Source organism: Bos mutus, chromosome 22 (genome assembly GCF_027580195.1).
Source record: "Bos mutus isolate GX-2022 chromosome 22, NWIPB_WYAK_1.1, whole genome shotgun sequence".
Classification (NCBI taxonomy): domain Eukaryota; kingdom Metazoa; phylum Chordata; class Mammalia; order Artiodactyla; family Bovidae; genus Bos; species Bos mutus.
The window spans coordinates 44,100,907-44,127,420 of record NC_091638.1 but is presented as its reverse complement, the minus strand read 5'-3'; the positions used below and the strand labels follow the sequence as shown (position 1 = coordinate 44,127,420).

Genomic DNA, 26,514 nt, shown 5'->3' with positions numbered 1-26,514 from the left:
TAAGTTTTCATTATTCACACAAAATTATAGAATATCATACTTTTGACCTCATAGTCAGATTCTCATTGTATAATATATCCTTTGACCTTCCTAACAGCTATTTTCTTCTGGTTCTGGAGCATAATTATTTTTTTTCTTTTTCCCATACTTATTTACTTTGATATAATTTCAGACTAACAGTAAAGCTGTCAGAATAGTAAAAGGAATTCTTTTAACTCAGAATCACCGGTTGCTTAAGCATAATCTTTTGCTGTTGGAATTTGAGATCTTACTTTTTCTGTAACATGAACACTGTAGTTAGGAGTTATTTCTGAGTGCTTCTGCTAGAGTGAATATTTCACTGGAAAACCTAAAGAAGGCAGTGTATTTTTTCCCTAGGAAAAGAAATGTGGGATTTAAAATTACATAATGTACCTTGTTTTGTTGTAGAGTCTATTCTTCATCAGTTGTTTATTGTCCGATTCCTTGGTTCTATGGAGGTGAAATCAGATGACAATCCAGATGTTGTTTATGAAACAATGCGCCAAATTTTAGCTGCCCGGGCCATCCATAACATCTTTCGTATGACAGAATCACATTTATTAGTCACTTGTGATTGTTTAAAGTAAGTAGTAACCTGTCCCTCAAAAAACTGTGGGGAAAAATATTTACATAATTTTAGCATAATTAACATTTTTCCCCTAAATTTTACTTATTTATTTATAGGTTAATTGATCCACAGACACAAGTTACAAGGCTCACGGTGAGTTCTGCGTGTTTAAAGCTTTAAGTCTCTTTGTACATATACTCATCTTATATCTGATAATCCTGATTCTGTATATTTGGATATGGAAGCATGAATTATGATTGATTTTTAGGTGGTTATAGTTGAGTTTATGGCCATCTCTCCAAAAAAAATTGTAACATTCCATGTAGTTGAAAGAATCAGTGCAGTCTGGTGCGATATTTACTATTTATATTTATCCGTCAGTTAGGGAACATATAGCATACACTAAAGAAGGTAGCTCAGATAGTAAAGCATCTGCCTACAGTGCAGGAGATCCAGATTTGATCCCTGGATCAGGAAGATCCCTGGGTCAGGAAGATCCCTGGGTCAGAAAGATCCCCCGAGAAGGAACTGGCAACCCTCTCCAGTATCCTTGCCTGGAAAATCCCATGGACAGAGGAGCCTAGTGGGCTACACAGTCCATGGGGTCACAAAGAGTTGGACACGACTGAGTGACTAACAAAGAAACTAACAAATTAAAGAATTAAAAGGCCAGCATGGTTGAGTTTATTTTATAATTATCTATTTTGAAATAGCTGCAGGTGTGTGCTTGCTTAATCATTTAATAACAGAGCCCATATTTATTACTGAATTTGACTTTGTAAAATGTGTAAATGACTAATAAATTCAGTATTCAACAACCTTTTAATGTTCCTGGCAATCCAAACCAAATGTGAGATTGTTTGTTCTTGGATTACCATTCTGTTAAGAAAAATGATTGACTCTAATGTTCTGTTTATGCTATTTAATAACTAAGTACGTGAGTTTGTCATATATAGAAGTGCTGTTACAATGGTCTGAAAAAATCTCATGTTTGCTTCTGATGTTTTCTGTGCAGTTTCCATTACCCAGTGTAGTTCTGTATGCTACACATCAGGAAAATAAGAGGCTTTTTGGATTTGTTCTTCGGACATCAGGAGGGAGAAGTGAAAGCAACTTGTCATCAGTCTGTTACATATTTGAATCAAACAACGAGGGTGAAAAGGTACTTGGCTTTTCAAAATGTGTTTCTATTGTGAAATATGTGTCAAAGTTCTAAGATTTCTGGATAAAACTCCCAAACTTTGTCTAGTCCAACTGAGTTGCTTCACCAAAGCCTATTGTTTTGAAGAGAGCTGAGCTGATGGGTTAGGCTATCTGACTCCACAGACCTGTGTCTTCCTGGCCATTGAGAGCTGGTGCAATCTTCTGGCTTCATTAACTTGTCTTGGGAATCCAAAATATTCCCATAATCAGCCATTTCCAAATATCTCCAGCTTAGAATAGCAGCAGTAGCTGCTTGCTTTGTTCTTTGCAGCTTTACCATCTTAGTGATGAATCTGAGATAATAAGAAGTGAGGGACTTGAAAAATGTGAGAGCCAATGGTAGGAGCTCACAGACTGAAGAAAATACACAGAGGCTTGGTTTTGGGGCTGGAACATTCTTAAATCAACTTTTGTTTGAAAAAGTGTATTATAATGAGTTATGAAACTAGTTATATCAGCCATTTGGATACTTGAAATTATCACTTTGATGTATGAACTGTCTGAGTTTTTCTTACATTTTCCCTCTTTAGATTTGTGATTCTGTTGGATTGGCAAAACAGATAGCATTGCATGCAGAACTGGTAAGAATCTAAGATACTTAATTATCCAAGAATATTAACTCAAGTAATACAAGAGCTCTCATATTAATAAGTAAATAAAAATGATTTTGCTATACAAAGTTAACAATAGATGCTATTGCTGATATATAGCATTTAGAATTTGGATAAATGGCTAACATTAGGATGTAAATTTTTGGTGTGCTTTCTCATATAAATGCAAATAATAATTTGAAAGGTTACAAAGGTAATATTAATTGAAAAGTTAGTTATTTCATATTTAATTCATCAGTTGTATTCATCTATTCTTCAGGATCGCAGGGCATCAGAAAAACAAAAAGAAATAGAGAGAGTAAAAGAGAAGCAACAGAAAGAACTCAGTAAACAAAAACAAATTGAGAAGGTATGCAGTCTTAATGTCTAGATCTTCTCTGACCAGGTATGATGTTTACAGAGAGTTTCCTTAATTCAGCACTGTGACTTTCATATTGGAATTTTCAAGTGAAGGTTCCATTTCCACTCGCTTAGCTACGTCATAAACATGATTCACAGCATAGTAGAAAAGGATGACATCTGTCTTCTTGGCTTCACTGCTCGGCTTGTGGGATCTTAGTTCCCCCACCATGAATGAACCCGGGCCCTCAGCTGTGAGAGCGCAGAGTCCCAACCACTGGACCACCAGGGAATTCCTGACATCTGTCTTCTGATACAATGTTTACATTATAGTTATATTGACATGTAGTGTGACTTCTTGTTCTTCAGTCGCTAAGTCATGTCCCACTCTCTGCAACCTCACAGACTGCAGCATGCCTGGCTTCCCTGTCCTTCACTATCTCCCGGAGTTTGCTCAAACTCATGTCCATTAAGTCAGTGATGCCATCCAACCATCTCATCCTCTATCACCCTCTTCTAGTGTGACTTGCTATTTAGCAAACAAACTAATATTCCAGTGAAGGTTGGAAGGTTGTCTCCTCAAAGCAGGTTTTTTGAGAGGAGATATATATGGCTTTCATCAAGGGTAGTTAAAGTATGTATGTCTGTATATACTTTCTCTAGTTTATAGTGAGAGATAATAATGGCCTGAATGTAAGTTGTTAACTGTAAAAATGCAGATGATAAAATGTTGACTTTGATAGGATTTCTGGAATGGTGTCAAAATATACGTTGGTGTTAACATTGGTTTGTGTAGTCTTTGTTTTCAGTAAGTTGCCAGAATTATGCATACGTATTTATGACAAAAGTATGGGAGTTGCTCTCAAGTATGTATTTAACTGCTTAGTTTTCCATTTGAAAAATTAAATTAAATTAACTCAGTTTCTTTTCTGTCTTTTCCAATAGGACTTAGAAGAACAAAGTCGGTTGATAGCTGCTTCCAGTAGACCAAACCAAGCCAGTAGCGAGGGGCAGTTTGTTGTCCTTAGCAGTAGCCAGTCAGAAGAGAGTGATTTGGGAGAAGAAGGAAAGAAGAGAGAGTCAGAAGCATAAACTTATCCTTGGTTTTTGGTTGATATTTCTCCCCCCTTGGAATTTGTTGACAATTTCTGTGGTAGAATGGCACAAGGTAACAACAATGTTGAACTATCAAGGAGACTAAAATTTGTATTTGCTTGTTTAACTTCACTTTTTAAACTAATATTAACCTTGATAACAGGTTTGCGTTGATTTTTTTTCCCCTGAGAAGTAATATACTATGCAGTAATTTTAAATTCCACATGTCTGAAAGAAACCTGTTCATATCCCTGAAGTAGACTGCTGAGGAATTACAGTTGCTCAAGCCTTTTCTTCCTTCCAATTGTGAACTTATTACCTTGCATCGTAATTGGCTATGACCATAAGAAATCATTTATTCTTCAGCTTCAGATATTCATGGATATGCTCCCTCTCTTTCATTAGGAACATTTTGCTGGCAGTGAGGAAGCTTTTGACTGAATAGGTTTAAAATCCTTATATAGAAGATTTTTCAAGTTTGCCAATATTTTAACAGTGTGCAATAGGACTTTTACAAAGTAGAGGTTTTAGACTTAAAGTTTCAAATTGTGGCAGGTGGTACTGTAGATTTCAGGGCGTTTTCTTGGATTGCTCGCATTTCTCTGATGGACTATACCTGATGCCAGTGGGAAAGAAGCTTAAGTGTCTTCATTTCAAGATTGCTACAGCCCTCGGCATTTATTATCACATTCTTAGTTCTCAGGTTGGGACTTGAATTATTGCTGCAGAGCAGTAATGGTTAAAATAAGATTTTGGAATTTACTAAAGGGAATTTTTTTTTGTTCAAATAAGTTTTAGATTAGGATTTAACATGTAAAGATTGTTACAGGATAAATACATTGTATTTTCTGCATTGTGTGAAATAATTTTTATTGAAAATCAAGGGACATTTAGAAAGAAGTTCTATAGCAATTATGTTTCCTGCTTAAAGTAAAAATTCCTAGAATTTAGTTTAAAAATGTAATCTTTTAAATTTCAGACTGATACCCACAGTATTTTCATAATACCATGTTTTTATAAAATACTGATCACCACTTTATATCCGTGTAGGCAAATAATATGTGAGCAGAGAATAATTTGCACTAATTATTGTAAATACTTATCCTCTTTAAATGAGTATAGTAAAAGGTCTAATTCCATGAAAGCCTGAAAAGTAATTGAGTGCTTGGTCGAGGAGAGTCAACCCAGGAAGGATTTTAACCTGGTGCCAAGGTTAAAATGACACTTCTCTACTGCCTAATTCTATGACAGAACTTGATTTTTTTTTTTTTAACTCGGATTTTTAACATTGCTGATAGAAATTATGTTCCTGTGTTTCACATGTAAAAGTACATATAGCCACGTTAAATATATTGAACAAAATATTTTACATAGTCATATATTTAAAATTTTCAAGAGATTAGCCACTAATTTTACAAGGAAAAAAGCCTTTTGTTATTTGACATATAGTTTTTTCTTCTTAGTTCTGATTCAGAAATGGCATATAGTTCTTAGCTGTTTCACAATGTATATACACTGTTTTCTGTAGGAATGGAATAGATAATTATATATAGGATTGTGGTGTTTTTTTTAGCCATGTACCAAATGGGAATAATGATTACTTAATAATCATTATTTTGAAGCCTTATGTTACCAAAACATACAGTCAAAAAGTAGAAATTTATGGAATACTTTTTGAAAAGAGTTTATTTTGTCCTTGCTAAAGGGAACGCTTTCACAGTAGTTTGTGCATCATTCCTTTTTGTAGAAATTGAAATTTCTTCTCTGATCAGCATTTGGTTAGCCATGGCACATCCTGCTTTTAAGATGTTTTTGAGGATTAGTAAGCTTTTTGTCTCAGTAAGTCTTTTGTTTATACTATAAGGTTGCCACCTCACTTAGTTCAGGTGTAACTTGTCAGCCACCATGCAAGGAACATGGTCAGCATCAGGAGACAATGTTAACCAGGCTGGTGCTTTGCATGGTAGCAAAGCGTTGCCCTTGGTAAGCGCTCTCGGGCAAAATGTAGATGAAAGGTAAAGGTACTGAGACTTAGGCATGCTGGACAAACTTGTGGCTTTTCTTAAGTCATATCTTGTTAGGAATTTCTACAATAACACACTCATGCCCCTAGATCAGACCAGAGCGCATTCCAATGCCAATCAGAAGTCATGTGTGGGCTTAACAATGTTAGATGATTCAACTTCTGTTTCATTGCTGTAGAACCATGTGAACTATTCCATTATGGCAGATACTTAAGCATCAACTTTAATAAATTCTATGTTCTGTTTAAAGAAGGCTCCCCATGGATTCTTGGCTTCCCTGGTAGCTTGGACGGTAAAGCGTCTGCCTACAATGCGGGAGACCGGGTTTGATCCCTGGGTCGGGAAGGTCCCCTGGAGAAGGAAATGGCAACCCACTCCAGTATTCATGCCTGGAAAATCCCATGGACCGAGGAGCCTGGTGGGCTACAGTCCATGGGATCACAAAGAGTCGGACATGACTGAGCGACTTCATTTCATTCATTCAAGCCGACCTTTGTTCCCCTTTGAAATCCCTTCAAGCTTTTGGATGTTCTTGGTGGTAACAGCATTAGATTTTGGGATATCTTTCTCGGATTCAACCTTGCATTTAATGGTTTTTAGACATTAACAAAACGGATTCTTTAAAAGGAAAGAAATTAAGTCTACCTAATTCTGCTAGGCACTCATGCTCCCTGTGTCAACCGTACTTTTATAACTATGGTAATGAAGTCAATAGATAGCAAACTAATTATTCCTTCCCCCTTGTAAAATTGAGAAAACTTGCTAACAAGGAACTGAAACTGTTATCTTGAACATAGTCCCCAGTCTAGTTTTTGCCATGACTATAATGATTATAGTCATGTGTTTAATTTCAATTTCCTTGTGTTTAATTTCAAAAGAATTCTCAGATCCCACAGTATAGAGGTTATAAATTTATGTTACTTTTATGCTTGAGAAAAGGATATTGGGGTGTTTATACCATTCTATGTCACATGTAATCATGTGTGGTAAAGGCATCTGAGTTCCTTTTGAGTTATATATAGGAACTGCAAGTATTTGAGTTGAATCCTCTTATACATGCTGACAGACTAAGAGCCTATGTTTTGCAAAATCTGTCACCCAAATTAATAAAATGAAAATACTAACATTGACTTTGATAACAGTCTCCCAAGCATTCAAACTGTACTTTAAATATTCAAACACACTGATTATAGCAAGTAAGTCTTTGACTTTATTTTTAGCAAGTTTGGCTTACTCTTCTTTCATGAGATTTTTTTTCTTCCATAGTAATTAATACTACATAAAAAATTGAAACTGGAACTATATTATACTTTTTAACTAATCTCTTGTGGCTGTACTCATATGTAATTTACTTAGGTTAATATGAGAACCGGGGAGTAAGTTATAACTAATGTGCAAGACCGCTTTGTATATTTGGTGATTTTGTAATGTTAGTGAATTGGTTAATTCTTATTTCACTGATACTATTAATCGTGTATATGCAATTAAAAATTACGCTACATTTCTCTTTAGAATTAAATTTGAAGAACCTGACTTTATGTAATGGTGGTATACATGTGGAGTGGAGAACTTATTTTTTCATTATGTCAAAATAAGTATTCCTGATAAGGCTTCAGGAAATATGCTGTTAGGAGATTTTTAATGTATAATAAAGTCCATGATTTTTTATAGTCTTTTTTGTATGAAATATCTGGTATATACTCTGAATTTTATTGCTCCGAGTAATTTCAAATGATGCTTATAAAACAAATGGACTTTTTCTTAATCTTTTAAGATACTACTACACATCTAACTCTGTTGCAATCCCATAACAACTAAAATGGGGGAAAAAATGTCACTCATGGGGAAATAGTATCAAATCTAGTGACTTTTTTCCTTTTAGAAAAATTAAGGGACTTTTCAGTAATTACCGTAGACATGTTACAGTGTATACTTGCTGTGCTTGGTCCTGTTCAAAGGAATTCCTGTAGTTTAAAGGACCAGGTTATTGTGTATGCCAGCTTATGTGGGTTGGGCCTGTAGTTGTAATACTAATGAAAATACATCCGCTGTGCTCTCTGTGGTTCCCTATAACATTCACCAAGTTCTGTTCTACTGGCAGTTTCTGTTTTAATTTGTTTTTAATTTTATGAAATGTATACATTCGTAGGAGGTCCAGGGAGTAGATGAAATTAACTTTAGAATTATATAATTTATCTAGATGCATGTATATCCTAAATATATTTGTATATGAACATACATATAATCTAGCACTCATTTATAAACAGACACCACACTTTGATTAAAAAAAAATAAAAAAACTATTCATGCCAGCTAGTTTTGCAAATTTTCTATGTGAAAACTATATTATAAAAGTAATTTTAAGTCTGTACTTACTGAAATAGTCTTATATAGCCATGAATCCCTACATCAGAAAGAAATCATACAGCTTCAGTTTCTGTAAGAAGGACTGTATTATGCCAAAAAAAAAAAAAAAAAAATGTATGCTAAGACTGAACACATAAACATCAAGCTATAACTGACTGGGCCTGTGGCCTTAATCGTGCCCCTCTGTCCTCTGTGTTGATGTGCCATATGATGGTACACAGGTGCGGCTGAATGAATGTCTTCTCAGTTTCTTTCCTCACTTCCACATCCAGAAACCTGTATTTAAATGCAACACAGAATATACAGAAACAAAATTGTAAACTAATATCTATAACTGCTTTTACCAGTGAGCCACTCCTCTCTGTCTATGGGACTGGACTCAGTGTAGAAATCATAAACCATCATCCATTTGAAAATACTTTTAGTTTTTATTCCAGTGATCACATGAACCAATAAATGGTAACGCTTAGCCAGGGTTTTGTGGAAAGAAGGAATACATGTATCCCGTTAATGATGAAACTGCAATTGAAGATTCTCTTTCAGCTGAATTACCTCAGTACTGCACTCTACACATAAACAGACACTAAGCTGGTCTTGGGACTTATGTACAGGAACAGCTAATTTCTAGGATCAGGTACTTGGGTCAATACTTTATCCATTGTAGGCACTAAGGCATTTTATATATGTATTTCTCTATAAAAAGTATTACTATTAAGAATTACCTTGAATTATCAGAGGTCGCATTTATTATTTTGGGCATATAAAAATATGAATTCATACATTTAATGTAAGATCAATATAGCATTAGAACTGATAATCTTAGTTGAAATTTTTACTTTGGGTTTTATTTTTATAAAACTGCCTTTCAGAATGCTAGCCATCTATTGAGAGGCTATGTTCAGAGTGACTCTCTGAAGAACCTGGACTGCATTGAGATTTTAGTCGCCAAGTAAAGTGAGAAATACAAGTCAAATTTTAAGAAAGACATCTGCAGATCTGTACCTTTTCATCCAGAATAGTTTGATTACCAGGTTCCTGTGAAAATTCCTTGTTCATAAAGGTCGTATTCTTTGTAAAGTACATATGCCTTTAGACGACTAGGTAGTGGAAGAAACGACATGAAGACGGGGCAGCGCAGACGCAAACGCCCCATACACTTCCGGATCTTGAGGCGGCACAAATGTTTAAGAGAGCGAGGGTTTGCTAAAATGCAAAAGAGGCACATTATCCAAAAGGAATAAGAATTGATTGATTTTTCAGTGATCTTAGCCAATGTATTTTATACTTAAGCCACCAAGATTTTCCTTTGCTGTGACCAAATTGGGAAGTAGCTTTTCACTTCTCATTGCAAATCTTGTAGCTATGGTTTCAGACCACGTCATGTTAGAGTCCAAAGATTGGCATCAATTGTAGGTCTGGCCTGTGAGACCTAAAGCTCCTACATCTACATGTATTAACCCCCTGTCCTGCCCCTTGGGGTCAGACTAAAAACTAAAGACTCTGTGGGGAAATTAGATAAAAGAAATTCTTCTTAGTTTGATTTAGGTGCTACAATTTTGTTTGAAGGGTCATTTACTATCCTTTAGAGTCTTAGATCTTAGCATTTTCTCATCCCTGTTTTTAGTGCCATTTCATAGTTGTTTTTTTTTTAATATTTATTTATTTGCTTGCATCAAGTCTTTTTTGCAACTATCAGGATCTTCATTTTGCTGTAGCACAGTAGTTGCAGTATATCGGCATGTGGGATCTTTGTTCCCTGACCAGGGATTGAACCCATGTCCCCTGCAATGACAAGCTGATTCTTAACCACTGGACCATCAGGGAAGCCCCATTTCATAGTTTTTAATTCCTGTGTCTATGGTGTTCCATGGGATCAAAAGGAAATTATTATCTGCCTATATAATAAATAATTATGTAACAGATTTCATCTATTGGGAAATGGTTAATAAGTACACATTAAGTATATACAATAACATTTTTTTGGTAGGAATAGTCTTTTTCTTGGTTTCTTCAGGTCAAGCTTTTAACTGAAGAGAACAATGTTCTGCAAAACAAGAGTTCAATTAGTATTTTTTGGTAAGAATGTTCAAGAAAGATACTTACTCAAGATAAAATGGATTTCTGACCAGAGGCCCTGTTTTTGGAGCACAGCTTTCAACTTTGAACAGATCCTAACTTGGTCAACATAATCAAGCATCACTCGAACAACCTTCCCAGAGAGATGCTGCAGCCACGACAAAGTTATTACTTCACAGAACTGAGGAAGAAAATCAGAACCATGAAAGTAAATGAAAAACTTACGTATCTGTGTTTTAACATAGTCATCAAAAGAACACTACACTCAGAGTCAGGAACCAAAGGTTTCAGGTTCTTCGTTTACAAACAAAGGTGTCGAACATGAAAACATCTCTTGACTCTTTAACACTGGGAAAAATGCATACATGCATGCTAAGTCATTTTAGTTGTGTCCAACTCTGCAACCCTATGCACTATAGCCCTCCAGGTTTCTCTGTTCCTGGGATTCTCCAGGCAAGAATACTGGATTGGGTTGCCATTTCCTCTTCCAGGGGATCATTGGGAAAAATATTTACTACTAACTCTCCTGAACTTTGTAAGATACAATGAGGATTTAAAAGAGACTGTTAGATAATATTTATTACCCCTTTGTTTGCCCACACTCCTGTCTGGAATAAAGACTATATTTCCAGCTTCACTTGCATCTAGATGTGGCCACCTTACTGTCCCAGCCAATGGGATGTCAGTGGAAGTGTGAGCAACTCCCAGAATGTTACAGAAGAGCAAAGTGTGCGCTCCTTCCTGCCAGCCATCCTGCTCACTGCAGTGTGGGTGTGGGTTTCTCCTGTGAATCATGGAACTGTCCAGTTAGAACTCTATTTACATTTGCCTTTATTTTATGAAAGGGGAATAAGCCATCTTATTAGAGCCACCTTTATTTGGGGTTTTCTATCATTCATAACATAGTCCCACCCTGATACTTGAAGCGTAAGATAGTTTCTACCTTTAAGTGATTTACATGTCCTTAGACAAAATAAGCAGAGAAGGCAATGGCACCCCACTCCAGTACTCTTGCCTGGAAAATCCCATGGACAGAGGAGCCTGGTAGGCTGCAGTCCATGGGGTCGCTAAGGGTCGGACACGACTGAGCGACTTCACTTTCACTTTTCACTTTCATGCATTGGAGAAGGAAATGGCAACCCACTCCAGTGTTCTTGCCTGGAGAATCCCAGGGACGGTGGAGCCTGATGAGCTGCCATCTCTGGGGTCGCACAGAGTTGGACATGACTGAAGCGACTTAGCAGCAGCAGACAAGATGCCCATGTAAGAAGGCAAATAATACTATATGAAAAGTCAGGAAGCCATACAAGCTGACATATTACCTAAATTAACCAAGTCATTCATTAATTATAACCTAAAAGTAACATACAATATTAAAATACTTGCTTTTTATTTTTCAGAATTGATCCAAAGATTTTTTTCATTATATTTTCAGATTTTAACAATATGAATTCAAGTATTTATAGTACATCTATCTGAGCATAGATCTGTAAGCTGATGAAGGTGGTGAACAAAAGCTTACATTTATGTATTTGTAGGGAAGACAGATAATCAGTAAAATATTAAAGAATTTCAGAAACTGGTAAAAGTTTATAAAAGCATTAAAGAGAATGATTAAGAAGCAGAACTACCTTAAATAAGATCGGTAGGGAAGGGCCTCTGAAGAGGTAGCACTTGAGATGAGGCCTGAAGGGTGGCAGCTATTTGAAAAATCAGGGGAAAGGCTCAAGTTGGGGAAAACAGAAGCGACCAGTTAGGCAGGGGGAAAGTAGGAGACTGGTGTGATGAAAGCAAAGAGAAAAATGTCTCAAGAAGAGGGAAGTCAGCAACATTTACTGGGATTCTTTTTTCACCAGAAAGTGACAGAAAATCATTAATCAAATGGTTTAGAGTCAAAAACCTAGAGTACAGGGAACCCAGAAACATTCTAGCTAGATAACTCACTTCTTCAAAGAAAAAGCATAACTGTGATCATGTAAGGCTGCAATCATTCTTCGCAACCTTGTGCAGATGTTGCTTCATTTGTGAAATCCCCTGAGTAGAGTTAAATCACTTTTTCCTCCAAACTGTTTCTGTACTTTTTTCATCTTTCTGTCATCAGGTTTATCATATATTTATCGTATTAAAATCTTTCCAACCAGAGCTTCTGGAAAGAATGGAATTTTATCTGTTGCTGTAGTTCAGGGCCACCAATAATAACGACACAGGGTGACAGCTGCTATGGTGTGTACTTACCATTGTATCTTTGATAACTGTAGATGTCCAGCCTTCAGAAGCAGAGAAACGATGAACTTTGTCTCCATGAGGACAATCAAAGCATAGCTCTGTGTCATACCCATAATTCAGCAGCATCCTGAGCATGACTTCATCTTTCAGTGTGTATTGCAGTGCCGATGGGAAATGTAAAGGGTTGACTCTGCAGAAGTAATTAACGTTCGCCCCGTGCCGTAGCAGCAGACTTACCAGCTCGTAGTTGCCCATCCTGAGGGCTATCTGGAGGCAGTTAACTGGGTCTTGATTAGGCATAGCTCCAGCACTCAGAAGCAGCTTAACTGAAGAGAGGTCACCATTTGATACAGCGAAATACAGAGCCGACTTCCTGTGGTCATCGTAGTGTTTGCGGATTCTCTGATCGAGCATGAAATTCACATCAAATCCCGCCTGGATGAGAAGTTCCAGGCATTTGGGGTGTGCTCCTGCTGCTGCACAGTGAATTGGACTGATGCCACTCCGCTTAATGGCAGCAAAATCAGTAACGGGAACCAAAGTCTTCAGAGCTCTGAGACAGAATTTCAAAGTGCGTTAAAATTTTTTTGTTAAGATGCAGCATTGACCTGTTTTATACTAGCACTGGGTGGTATTAGTATCAGGTAATATTTAGACACCCCAACCAAAAAAAAAAAAAGGCATAGTTCCTGCATGCAAAATCTCTGATACCAGGTAAAGTTACAGGTCTAAATAAAAAATTCAGAACTATCCCAGTCAGTGAGACACAAGGCTCCCTGCATTGCCAAGTGACCTGATAAGATAGTTTTATGTCTCTTCAGTGGCTACAGAGGAATCTGAATTTACCAATTCCTAGCTGGTCAAGAGTTTCTTAATTTAAAAAGTGGTGTTGAAGTTGGAGGATCAGAGATGAAGAATATCAAGTTCCCAGAAACGACCCCCCAATCCCATAGCTATTACTATTTCTATTTGCAATAGTGTGAACTTACAACAAGTGACCTCTGTCAGCTGCTACATGAATGGGCAGGTGACCTGAATTCTTAGGGACGTTGGCATCAGCTCCATACTCTAGCAAGAGAGTCACAGAGTCTGGATTTCCTCCGCTAGCAGCTTCAAGTAAGATGGAAGAAGAGTCAGAGGCCTGACCAAGAGCATTAGCTCCTAGGAGGAGAAAGAGTGATGTTATGCAGAGTCTTTTCACTGTATTGCTTAAGTATTCTCAAGTATAAATACACGTGTTGGCTTTCAGAGTAATTTTATAAACTACATGTTTCTAACTTAAGGATCTCAGGAGAAATAATTTTATAGGTTTTATTTTCAGACCTGCATACAAAAGCTTGCTTACCTCATAACACACATATAAGATGGCACTAACCGTCCTGTTGAACTATGTCACCATGAATCTAATGAAGATCTTATGGTGGAAAGGGGTATTTGTTCTGTTTTAACTTGTTGCTAGGAGACTGTGCATACTAAGAGACACTAGCTGTTCTTAGTTGAAGGTGGAGACTGCTGATAGTTAAAAGGGTATATAGTACAGTACCCTGTAAGTTAAGTGCTCTGTGAATGGTGTGGGGAATAAGAGTATAGACACAGGCTGTCTTCTTGAAGATCTCAGGGCTGGGGCTGTGAGTGGGGCTGGGGTTGTAAGTGGGACTAGGATGTGAAGGAAGGAGAGATGAATTTTGGGTCAGTTTTGGAAGGCCTCTGAGTAAATGGGCTTTCAACAAAGAGTAGCATTCGAATGGACAAAAGAAAAGGAGGACACTCTGGTCCCCTTCATAGCTCATGTAAAAAAAGCTATGGTGACTTTAATTTAGTGTGGACTCCATAATCATTAGAATATAAAATGGCTGCTCCAGAACCCCAGTTCTAGAATGCTTTCAGTTCAGTTCAGTTCAGTCACTCAGTCATGTCCGACTCTTTGCGACCCTGTGAATCGCAGCATGCCAGGCCTCTCTGTCCATGACCAACTCCCAGAGTTCACTCAAGAAGTGTCTAATAAGTCCCCATGTAACGAGTACTCACTAGGTACTAGTTCCTTTATGTATATAGTAATCTCTAAACTTCACAACAACCCTAGGAGGTAGATGCTAACATGTTCATTTTAAAGATGAAGACACTCAGCTTCATTGAGATTAAATTACTTCACCAGAGATGCACAACTAGTCAGCAAGGTAGTCAGGATTCATGCCAGGTGGACCAGACCCAGGGCCTATATCTATGATGATGCTATGTTACCAGTCTAGCAATGCAGGGTGGTAAACTAATGTGATTTGGAATGAGACAGTTGGGGGGGTCAAAGCCTGGCTCTGTTATTTAGTAGCCATGAGCAAATGACTGTAAAGGGGCTTACCTAAGGGAGACGCCCCCTCACTGAGGTCAACCCATACTTGTTTGGTTTTTTTTTAAGGTTAAGGATTTAAAATCTGTTGCTTCTCTTGTTTCTTTATGTTTTAATCAATGATCTGCACAAAAGGTTGCAGATGAAGGATCCAGTGTTTACTTTGTTTTTCCAGCTAATGACCTGAGCCATCTCTGATAGCACTCAAAGCATTTTACTTGAAATGTTTTATGGCCATTTATTGGGAACTAGCCTCTCCTTATATGATAGGAAGGATTTAGGTAAGTCTAAAAAGCTTAAAGTTGTTCTGTGCAGTCTAGAAAATTGGAAACCAGGACCATCTGCTGTTAGAGAAAGAAATAAGGCTTCTGGACACAAATGGGGAGGAGAATAAAAAAGATAATTCTAATATTGGGACTTTATGAAATCTTGGGAAAGATTTGCTTCTTTGAACAAAAGCTTTAGATAATACACTGCTTCGTCTCACAGTGTCATCAATGGTGGTGGCGGGGTGGGGCGGGGGGGGGATCTCCTCAAAGACAGTAAATGCCAACGTTCTCTGAGCCAGGGTCTCTGCGAGTTAAACCAGGATCTAAGATGTCCATAGCTACAGCACTGGTGGCAGGAGAGGATATGTTGAAGGGAAGTCCTGCAACTGGTACCATCGCCGAGCCTCACTTTTCTCAAGGGTAAAATGAGAATAATGCCTACCTCACAGGGTTTGCAGAAGACTGTCTGAGGTAAAATAAGCAGCTTAATACCTGGTGCTGAGAAAGTAGTCAACATATGTAAGTTGCCTTCTTTCCCCTTCTCTCAGAGTTTTATTTATTGCTAGAGAGGAGAACTGGGACTCAAAAAGAAGAAATCAGGAAGAATTTCCTAATAATTCATCTGGTAACAAATTGGACTGCCTCATCACTTAGCTCAAGCAGAGAAAACATATAGAGGATTTTGTGAAGCCTTTCATTCTATGAATCTAAAAAAGAACAGTCACACACAAAAATTAAACAGAAAGCAACCATCCTCTTAACATGGTCAGGGAACATTAAGTAGAAGAGTAAACTGCAGCCGAGAAATTTTAGGGAATCTACTTCAGAGCAAGTAAGAAGTATTCAATCCCTATTTTAGGTTTTTTTCAGTAGCTAATGTATTAACATGTACTTTCATGAATATTAAGCTTAAATGAAATGTTAACTTCTATTACTTTGAAGCTCTCAGTGAAGAGGAGAACACTTTGGCCATGTTACCCTTTAGTAAAAGTGTGCTGACTGTATAGAAAAATCTTGCCTTTCTGCAGTAAGAGTTCCATGATTTCAGTGTGTCCACTTTGGGCAGCAAGAGCAAGAGGAGTGAATCCGTAGGAGCTCTGTGGGTCAGGGTATGCCCCGGAAGCCAGCAGGAGTGCCACTATGTCCCGTCTGCCCAGCTTGGCTGCTTCGTGGAGCGCTGTCCTCTTGTTGGAACACAAAAGATTGACATTGGCTCCATGGCTGATCAGCAAGGAGGCCATATCGTAGGAGTCCTGTAGAACAGCTGGGAAATTGGAAGTGAGGGAGGCGTCATGTTCGACAGGAAATTCAGGCCAGAGTGTCTGATCAGCTAGTTTCCCTGAGGCTTCTTAAGGAGTTCTTCCTACCTGCCCTCCATGTGCCAACAATTTGTGCTTAGGAAAAAAATGAGGTACATATTAAGTAATATTAATAGTGTTTTAATCAATATGGGCTACTTGCTTTTAAGTCATGACCAATTATTCATTGTCTGTTGGCTACTTATGGGCTGAAAAACAAGGTTTTCATGTATCATCTTTATGTTCTCAAGAAAATAGGAACTTAAGTATCCAGTACAGCCCCAGGAATGTTTGTAGTTGCTTTACATAAAGAAAAACAAAAAAAGCTATAATTAGGAAATAATTTTTAACCTCACACTTTGTAAACCAAATTCTCTAACTGGTATTTATGCATTTATGCTGTTAATTCACATTTGGATGATAATCTTTAGTCCTTTAAGATTCTAGAACTTAATTTATCCATCTCCCTATCCATTCACTAATTGTTGGCACCAACTGTGTCTGAGGAACCTTGCTAGGTGTCAGACACTGAATCAGGATGAATTCTGCTCACCACCATTTATAATATGCCATATAAAGAGCTGCTGCTGCTGCTGCTGCTAAGTTGCTTCAGTCGTGTCCGACTCTGCGACCCCATAGACGGCAGCCCACCAGGCTCCCCCGTCCCTGGGATTCCCCAGGCAAGAACACTGGAGTGGGTTGCCATTTCCTTCTCCAATGCATGAAAGTGAAAATGAAAGTGAAGTCGCTCAGTCGTGTCTGACTCCTCGACCCCATGGACTGCAGCCCACCAGGCTCCTCCGTCCATGGGATTTTCCAGGCAAGAGTACTGGAGTGGGGTGCCATTGCCTTCTCCGATATAAAGAGCTATAATTGCTCTAAGACTAGAAATATGGAGTACCCAAGGGTATTGGGTCTTTTTTAAATCATGGAGTTGGCACTTTGTGCCCTTTCATTCTAGAAACACACATCCTTTGTTTTAGGAAATAACTCTCTTGACCTGTTTCACTGATGGCACACTGCCGCCTTGTGTGTTCTTTCTGCTATTTCTGTTATTCACATGTTGCCCTTCTTCAATGGTCATCCTAGTTCTTAGTTATTTTTCTTTCCTATTTTTCATTTCTTTTCTTCTTTTCAGTTATGTAAGATAAAGCTTACATAACTTTATCTTATAGCATTTTAAAAATTTTCTACCATATTTTTAATTTTCAAGAATGTTATTTGTTCTTTTTTTAGTAGTATACTGATATTTTATTAACTTTCATTGATTTTTCTGAGAAAATTAATGATAACTTTCCCTTACATTTTATTTTCCCTAAATAATCTGTTTCTTCCAAGTTGTTTATCTTTGCTTGTTGGAGACTTTTCTCAGATAGTCCTTGGATATCTGCTCATGATTAAGAATTGGAAACTAAAAATCTGACTGGAAATTCTAAACACTGACTTAACTGAAGGTTGATATGCCTGGGCCATTTGTTGGGCAACCTCCAATTTCACTATTTTTAGTTCTTTCTCCTTGAGCTGATCAGAGAAGCCTTCTCTTGGAGGGTGAAGTTCTAGCTACCAGCTTTCTAGAATTTGGTGGAGGAGAGCTGGGGGATCTCAGCTGGTGTTTGCTTAATTCCTCCAGTGTTTCAAATCCAGTATTCCTGCCCTTGCCTAATAATCTCCAGTCCTGAGAACCTTTGCTTACACTATTCAGAGAATAAACCTCCAAAATTTTGCTGGGGTTGGGGAGGAATCTGACCCAGCAGGGCAGATTGGGAGAAGTAATCTAGATACCTGAGTACTGGTTTCTCAATAGTTTTCAATCAATTTTTCTATTTTAGCTGCTGTTCTTCATCCCTGTGTCCCAGGAGGTAACTGTAGCCAACAGTTTCCAGGCCTTTTGATACAGCTGCACTGGTTTTTGGCTTTCCCCACTCCAATTTAAGATTTGGCTTTCTTGTCACTTGTTAATCATTCATCTGTCTGCTCTTCTGATTTTTAAAAATCATGTTACTCTTGTCTCCTCTTCCAGTCTTTCCATTCTTCTGTATCTTAACCCTTTAAAACATTTAATGAACTGTACTTCTCCTGAAGACTCAGGAGGCAGCAAAATTAGTCATTCATATTTAATCTGCCGACTTTACCCAAACACTGGCTGCTTCTTCCTACTCTGCTCCTCTTCTATATTTCTTATACCAAGATTAACTTGTTCAGCTGGGGTATCAGGCAAACAACCAGCTCATAACTGGGCAGACACTTTGCCTCACCTTGCAAGCCAGTCTATACAAAGCTTCTTGGGAGTCAGATACCACATGTGGTCAGCTGGGATTAGTGACAGTGCTGCAACTATGCACCAAAAGACTGCCTGTGAAGCCCCTGGGTCTAGAGGAGACACAGGCCACAGACTGTTCTCCAGAGCTAAGGTGTTAATTTACCTGTAAGAAGAGGTGAATTGCCTTCGACATTCTTGGTATTTGGATTGCAGCCATTGAGAAGGAGAAAACTAACGTTTTCTAAGAGGCAATTGCTGACAGCCAAAAACAGTGGCGTCTCACCATTGTGGGTGGTTTGCTCCCATACACTGAGTTTTGAGGCTGAAATAAATCCAGTTAGACCACACAGATTAAAATATGAAAATAAATTTTAAACTTATTTCTCAGAAGCATCAAAGAAGAGTTGTAAAGGGAGTTTACCTTTCAGGGTGATTTCCAAAATGTTCTTATTTAATTGTACTGCAGCCTTATGGAGAGGAAGCCAGCCTATCTCATCTGCTTCATCAAAAGCTGAATGGTACTTGGTCAACTGTGACAATACATCTTCCTTACCTATTAGTATGTCAAATGAGGACATATTCACATTTGGCACACGTACAAGGCAGCCCATACTGCTTCTGAATTCCATCATCAAGGTTAGTGCATGAGAGAATGAAATTCTGGCACCACCTTTTATGAAAGACAAATGTAAATCGCATAGGGCAAATAAGGGCTTCTCTGGTGGCTCAGACAGTAAAGAATTCGCCTACAATGCAGGAAATCTGGGTTAGATCCCTGGGTACAGAAGATCCCCTGAAGAAGGAAATGTCAACCCACCCCAGTATTCTTGCCTGGAAAATTCCATGGACAGAGGAGCCTGGCAGTCTATAGTCCATGGGGTCACGAAAGGTCAGACATGACTAGGTGACTAACACACATGCAGGGAAATAAGCGGTAAGGTCTTTCATCTAGCATTCCATATCACCTGGGTCTGTGAATACCTGTCATCTTATTACATACAGAAAACAGTTCTGTTCACCGAGGAGCCCAGGAGTTCTTTGCTAAGTTGTGCTGAAGTAGTTTTTCTCAGGAAAGCCCGTATCAGACTCCTGACAATCAGCTGTGGACTCCATAGTGTTCAGCATTTGGGAGATCCTGTTTCTAGGCTTCCTGAACTCAGAGGGAAAATGCTGCTAGTTGTCACCATCACATCTTACCACAAGTTGAAAGGGATAGAATAAGAAGAGTACTTAACTGTCTCTATTGTTTCAACTATCTTCTTATAGTAAGCACTCAGAAAGCTGCAGGGGAAAAAAATATATGTGAAATTCCAAAACTGAGGGAAAAAGTTAAGGATATAAAGCAAAAGGAAAGGGTAAAGTCAATAGTAGTTAACCAGGAGTAAACTTATAATGAGGCCATAACTGAGGCATAATAGAAATACTTCAAAACGTAGTATAAACCCTTTATGTGCTCCAAAGAAACTCCTTTCTCATGTCTTCCTCATCAGTTTCTTTAGGGCAAGAACTGTGAGAACACAGATCACAGTTGGCCCTCAGTCGATACTTGCTGAACTGAATCAAAGCTGTCCAGGATGGAAATGTCATATTATCACATTAAAATTTAAATGGCCACTCTATAGTGTCACTGAGTTTAGCAAAAATTATTTTTTTTAAAAAGCAAATAATCATGGTGTAAGATTTCAAAAAAATATTCATGGTCAGAATCTGTGCTCAAAAAACACTATTAGCAGTTTTTTTAAGTAACATTTTTATTAAAATATTTAAAGTTTTAAAGAACAATTTATGGATCTTGCATTATTTTTTAAATCTAGTAAATAACAATGATCATCTTTCCATTTTTCTTTTGATTATTCAATGAACCTAGCTTGAAGATAATAAATTCCCTTAGACAATCTGTCCTGCTTACAATCTGGTCAACCAAATTCTCTTAAACATTTAAAACTGTAGTTATTGATTTAGCATTGTATTAGTTTTCTAAAACAGCTGTGTGAAATTACCACACACTGAGTGGGTTAAAATAAGGCAAATTTATTATGTTCTGCAGTTCAGGAGTACAGAATGGGTCTTACTGGACCAAGGTCAATGTGTTGGTAGTGTTGTGTTCCTTCTGAAGGCTCTACGGAAGAATCCACTTCTTTGCCTTTTCCAGCTTCTAGAGGCCACCCGCATTTCTTAGTTCACTGACCCCTTCTTCCACCATCAAAGCTAACAATGTTGGGCCATGTCCTTCTACCCAGCCATCTCTCAGGATCTCTTTCTTCTGCTTCTCTCTTCCACTTTTAAGGACCCTTGTGATTACACTGGGCCTGTCTGGATAACCTAGGATAATCTCCCTATCATCAGCAATCTTAATTCCATCTGCAAACTTAATTCTCCATTGCCATGTAAGGTTACATAGTCATAAATTCTGGGGATTAGGACTGGACATCTTTCTGTAGGGGGGGAGCGCTTTATTGCTCCTGTCTCAAGTATATGCTTGTTTCCTAATTCCTTCAAGTACCTGATCAAATAAGTAAACCTTGCTAAGTATCATACAATTCTTTCAAATCTAATAACTGAAATATATAACTATAGTCAATTTTAATTTCTTTGAAACATTTCAATACTCTTAATTAAAATCTTTTACCTTTCAATGTAAAATCATGACTTCAAAGTTAATCACAAGGTTAATACAACAGGTAATCCAATGAAATCCAATTTCTTTACAAAACTTTTAACTATTTAAAGATTATTTTAAAGATTGTTTCTAAATTTAACACAAAAGTGTAGGTATAGTGTGATAAAGAACAAAGACTCTGAAGCCAGGCTCTTTACTTACTAGCTCTGTAACTATGGGTTAGTCGCTTAATTTCTCTATGCCTCAGTTTCTTCACCTCTAAGTGGGGATAATACTACTACCTACCACATAGAGAGGTAATGAGAATTAAAATTTAAATGAGAAATGCTCAAAAGTGTGACACACAATCACTCCGAGTGTTACTTTAAAAAATAAAAAAACCCAACTGTAGGTTTGATAAACTTCAACATCTCTACATTTAATTTTAAAATCTCTTGGAGTTAAAACACATTTATCCCATTTTACCTCCAGCAGGCAAATAGAGGTCACCATCCCAAGCAAACGGTTTATCACCCCTGATAACTACTCAGGGGCTTGAACTGCTGACCAGCCAGACAGCATTTGACGAGGTGTGCTTGGCTGCAGATCCCAAAGGCAATATCCAGGGCAAGTCTCTAGTTGTCAGCATCACATCTTACCACAAGTTGAAAGGGACAGAATAAGAAGAGGGGTCCATGGAGTCCTTTTCTAGTGCTGTCATATCAGAACTCTGAATCGGCACCCTTCCGAAGGGTAGTCTCTTCTGGGTTTAAGTTTACACAATTATTCCTTCTGATTTGAATAAAGACTTTACCCTATCCCACCCACCCCACTAAGACTGACAACAACTTGTGTCTTCGATTTATACATTTCCTTGATGCATTAGGGTTTTCTAGCCCTTCAAATTCTCATCTGTTTCTCCTTTTTGATTTCCAGTCTGCCTCTCCTCACCCATATTTGTAACTAACCTCCTCCAACTATTTTCTTTACTGCCTAATTAAATTCTGAATTATTTTCTAATTTCTCCTGTCTGGTCAGACATCGTCTCATAGATACTATTTAAACGATAGCTCCTTGAGTTCTGACTCTCTCTTCTGTTTTTGTCATAACACTAGCATCATGCTTATGACAAGTCTCAACTGTTGAATACCTATAATGCATTGCCAAAGAGATAACCATTACCTCTCATCCTCAGGTGACTGCTGTCCAGTTCCTGGCTTGTGAATATCCTGTAAACTCTGTTGAATGATGAGCTGGGTGTCAAAGTCATCATCAATGTCTTCATCACTGGTATAATTATCCATGTGGAATGCAGACAGATTTACTTTAAAGTCAAAATGAATTAAAAATATTTTTCCAGTTGTGGAAACAGATTATCAACTGATAAAAATTATAAATGAAATTCAGAAAACTAAAATAAATCATAGGATTGATAAATGAAAAAATGCAAAATTTAGAACACAAAATATTCATTTACAAATTTTTCGAAAACTCCAAAGAGTTTTCTGAACTGCCACAGATTCAACATAAATTAGAAATTTTCCATGAGTAACCATCTACTTAAAAGCTTACTCAGGAAACACAAGTTTTCACATAAAACTTAAGTCAGTACCATTGTAACTATGAAAATGATATTGATCTATTTTAAACTTAGCTTATGCGTTTTTCTCAGTGATTATAGCATTTACTCAAAAGAATATCTTTCCTACATGCAGTATTATGCTAAAAATATTTTAGTAAATGTTAAAAATAAACATGTTATAGGAATAAATGTGCTCTCATAATATAACATTTAACTGGAATAGTGGGGGAAAGCCCCAGTATATTTTATTAGGCAATATCTCAATGGCTTTAAAAGAACACTTCAGGTTTAACATAGAATAGGTTTGATCACATACCAAAGACGTTTTACCTTTTGTGATATCCTCCAGGACAGCACTGAAGTTTTCACTGTTAAGGATTAGCACATCAGAATTTTGATTTATATTTAGGATCTCCACTCCCCAGTAGTGACTATTCCATTAATAGCTTTACTATAAATACTTGATCATAAGACAGTCTGGCACATTCCCCTTGTTTTTTACATGTGGTTTAGCTCTGTTTGGAAACATGGTCTCTTTACTTCACTGCTGTATTCATGAAATTTAAAAGATGAAACATTTCATTCCTGGAATAAAATGCTTTAGCAGGAGGTTGACCGTGTGAGGTGAACTCTTCCTCTGAGAACTCATGCACATAGCCATGGCAAACCAGAACCAATGTTTCATGTAAGAGAGGCCAAACATTTTACTCTGACTTAATTATCAAAAATGACTATCCCTATGGTTCTGATTCACTGGGAAGCTCCACCTACATTTTCTTTGAATTATAGAGCTGCAGCCTAAAATATCCAGGGAATCTTAAAGAAGGAATTAACTCCACACAAGATAATAAAATTTTGACTATAATTTTGTTTTGTTGAAATGTTTAAAAATGGATAATGTACACTAGTATTATGAACGCACACTAAATAATAAGAATAATAACTATTAAAAATAACACAGAGCCCACCTGGCATTTCCAGTTAAATGTGAAGCAAATGCCAAGAAGCATGATACACCTCCAGTGTACAGGATCTCCCTCCAGCCGTCTTACTGCCTTTGCGCGTCAGCCTCAGCGCTTTGTTTCCTTTCCTTGTCACAGGGGTACTGTGAGAAATATGGATCTGACGTTTTAAGAGTAAGACAGAAGAGGTTTAGTTCTGAAATTGTTTCAGCGTTTTCCTTATTTATAATTTATGCATTTTAAATGTTTGTGTATAATCACAATAGTTGAGTAGAAAGTAAATTATTACTGAAGCTGATGAAATGACTTAACACTTGTGAAAAAGTTAATTTTTGATATTAGTTAAAATTTTATCCAGCTAGTCTTCCCAAATCTGTTTTTCACATATATATCAAACTAAAAAAAGGAACTAAATAAAAGTTTCAAAGATTTTCCATATGACTCCAAATACACATTTCATGTTTTTCTTCACAGTTGTCTGTGGTCTCAAGAATCCATCTGGAGGGCTGTACTGCAATCGAGAGTGGTATATCACGGACGAGAACAATGTAAAGACCATTCACAAAGATCACTGAAAAGAATTACACCAAGATACTTGGGTTTTATAATGTATATATTTTCAAGTAAGCAAAGGCAATTTTTTTGTAACTTCTTTCAGATGTTTTATGAAGTTGTCCAATTTAGTCGTCTAATTGACAAAGCAAAGCAACCCCACGTTTGATCCAGTGTTGAGTAGGTTGGTCTGTTTTTAACAACATTGCAATGACAAAGTTAGTAGAATGTCCTGTGGTGGAAAGAGTTCCTTTACGTTCACTTGTCTTGTAAAGAGGACAGACATAGGCATTCGACTTCACGATCTTAGACTTTATAGCTTGAAAAAAAGGAAATACAGTCATTTGATAAAGGAAAAACAGTCACTGCTACTAAAAGAACAACTATTTATCTTGTAATAAAATGACCACTACTAAATCTCAGATCATGATTATGATATTTGAATATTTTAAAGTTGTTTTGGCTTTTCTTTTTTCATAGTTGGCATATAATTATGGTTATGAAACAATGTAAGTGATTTCAATATGGTACGTGATTTTAAAGACCTGATCACTTAGTCCTCTTGATCACTCAAGAGGACTTAGGAGATAAGAAGGAGAAACAAAACACAGCATAGGTAATGGGGGAGATGCAAAAATAGAAACATAGTTGCTTAGAGTTCTAATATAAGAAATCCATAAATTAGAAGAAATTGAAGTTACTATTGGTTTTCACTAGGTTATTATTCAGAAATATACACTAACTCACAAAAAGAATCTCTACATAATCCTTGCAAAGCCAGATATGAGATATTAGAAATCTTTCTAAACTGAGGCCTCATCATAGTTACAAAATGAACTGCTTTAGAAATAAAAACACTTAATAGGTTGAGTGGTAATTGGGTGATTTGTAAATGTTTTCATTTACAGTTATTTGAAAATTTTTAAAAAATAGAGAGGAAGGACAAAAGAATGAGCCTCAATTGTTCACATTTGGTGGGAAAATGATGATGGCAAAAAGGAAGAAGCAAGTAGGTTTTAAAGGGGGCAAAGCTGGTCTCCACCCCTAGTGGCTTGGGTCACCTGGCTGGTTCCTAGGCCTAGGAGTTTCTTATAGCCAGAAGACTCTAGTCAATAACTGGAGACTATGTGTCAAACCTGTTTGTGTCTCTAAGATGTGTACAAAGGCACTTCAGGATCAAAATATTGATGGGAAGCTCTAGACTTGGAAAAAGGAGAAGTGAAGGGGAGGGGCAAAGAAAATGTTATATCCCATGTGATAAGAGCAAAAAGGGGCGAAATAATAGTCATAAAATAATAAAAATGCAACACAAAAAGGGAGAATAATGTATTTCCAATATAAACATTAAATCAATATTTACTATAATTGAACAAATTCTAATAGGTCTGAGCAGAGACTTAATTGGAAAGCAGTTAAAAATATCTATCATTATGCTCCATACAACTCTACAAAGTTTTGTTAGAAATATATTTACTTGGTTTTATCCATATGATGGGCATCAGGTCAAACAGAAGTTTGGGGTACTGTTCAGCAAGCAATCCACTGTGAAGAGAAATTGACAGATGTTTATTAGAAGTAAAACAAAATCTGCATCTTAGAAATTGTGACTTAGACATTGGCTTTTAATACAAGAGAGGACCAGAGATATGCAGGGAAAAAAATGTCAAAACAAAACCAAGTAAAAGGCAATGAAGAATTGAGAAAAACAGAAGAAAATTATGGAAAGGTAATGTGTTAAATAGTAGACAAATATCAATTACTGCCACTTTAAAAGTAATGTCCATGAGGCAAACACTATGCTGTTATATTTGACCTTCACGGTAGTCTTGGCCCCATTCCAATTCCTATTTCACAGATGAAGAGTGGAGACTCAGAGGGGCTGAGTACTTTTCTCACAGTAACAGAGTTCTTAAGTACCAGTGTCCGGATTCAAATATAGAGCTTTCTATATAGAAAATGTAGTCTATCTTTCTTATGTTACATTGCGTATTTGTTTGCTTATAAGATGGAAGGAAGAAAGAAATGAAAAGATGAATACATACATAAGAAAAAGTAAGTTAAGAGAAACATCATGAGAATGAAGAAAATGAAAAGAGAAATAATCACATGAGCTATGTG

At 37.1% G+C, this 26,514-nt stretch overlaps 3 protein-coding genes across 13 annotated transcripts in view; 1 reads left to right on the top strand and 2 right to left on the bottom strand.

The window, feature by feature from the left end:
- The window catches only part of APPL1 (adaptor protein, phosphotyrosine interacting with PH domain and leucine zipper 1), a 34,451-nt gene extending 26,903 nt beyond the window's left edge, over positions 1–7,548 (top strand). The window contains exons 17-22 of the mRNA XM_070359342.1: positions 430–604; positions 706–742; positions 1,605–1,751; positions 2,323–2,373; positions 2,663–2,752; positions 3,688–7,548. Of these exons, the coding sequence (XP_070215443.1) occupies positions 430–604; positions 706–742; positions 1,605–1,751; positions 2,323–2,373; positions 2,663–2,752; positions 3,688–3,834 (647 nt within the window). The 3' untranslated portion in view covers positions 3,835–7,548. The remainder of the gene's footprint in view (positions 1–429; positions 605–705; positions 743–1,604; positions 1,752–2,322; positions 2,374–2,662; positions 2,753–3,687) is intronic.
- Positions 492–23,937, bottom strand: ASB14 (ankyrin repeat and SOCS box containing 14). Of its 11 annotated transcripts, none has more exons than XR_011461899.1 (12): positions 23,199–23,252; positions 22,483–22,624; positions 19,938–19,982; positions 19,123–19,256; positions 18,865–19,023; positions 16,162–16,407; positions 13,520–13,691; positions 12,540–13,083; positions 10,332–10,485; positions 9,231–9,431; positions 8,238–8,504; positions 492–631 (listed from the first exon to the last, which is right to left on the bottom strand). XR_011461899.1 is itself a non-coding variant. In XM_070359344.1 (12 exons), exons 3-11 carry the CDS (start codon positions 22,602–22,604, stop codon positions 9,253–9,255), a joined length of 1,755 nt encoding a protein of 584 aa, XP_070215445.1. In that variant the 5' UTR covers positions 22,605–22,624; positions 23,213–23,250; positions 23,851–23,937; the 3' UTR covers positions 6,314–8,504; positions 9,231–9,252. The 11 variants fall into 11 exon arrangements, 10 of the variants coding, with proteins under 10 accessions (XP_070215446.1, XP_070215445.1, XP_070215449.1 ...); XM_070359344.1 differs by lacking the exon at positions 492–631 and adding an exon at positions 23,851–23,937 and having other exon boundaries at positions 6,314–8,504; positions 23,213–23,250; XM_070359345.1 differs by lacking the exon at positions 8,238–8,504 and having other exon boundaries at positions 506–631.
- Positions 23,938–24,047: 110 nt separating this feature from the next.
- DNAH12 (dynein axonemal heavy chain 12) overlaps positions 24,048–26,514 on the bottom strand; it is a 189,930-nt gene continuing 187,463 nt past the window's right edge. The window contains exons 74-75 of the mRNA XM_070359341.1: positions 25,871–25,938; positions 24,048–24,715 (exon numbers count right to left, since the gene is read on the bottom strand). Coding sequence (XP_070215442.1) covers positions 24,525–24,715; positions 25,871–25,938 — 259 coding nt within the window. The 3' untranslated portion in view covers positions 24,048–24,524. The remainder of the gene's footprint in view (positions 24,716–25,870; positions 25,939–26,514) is intronic.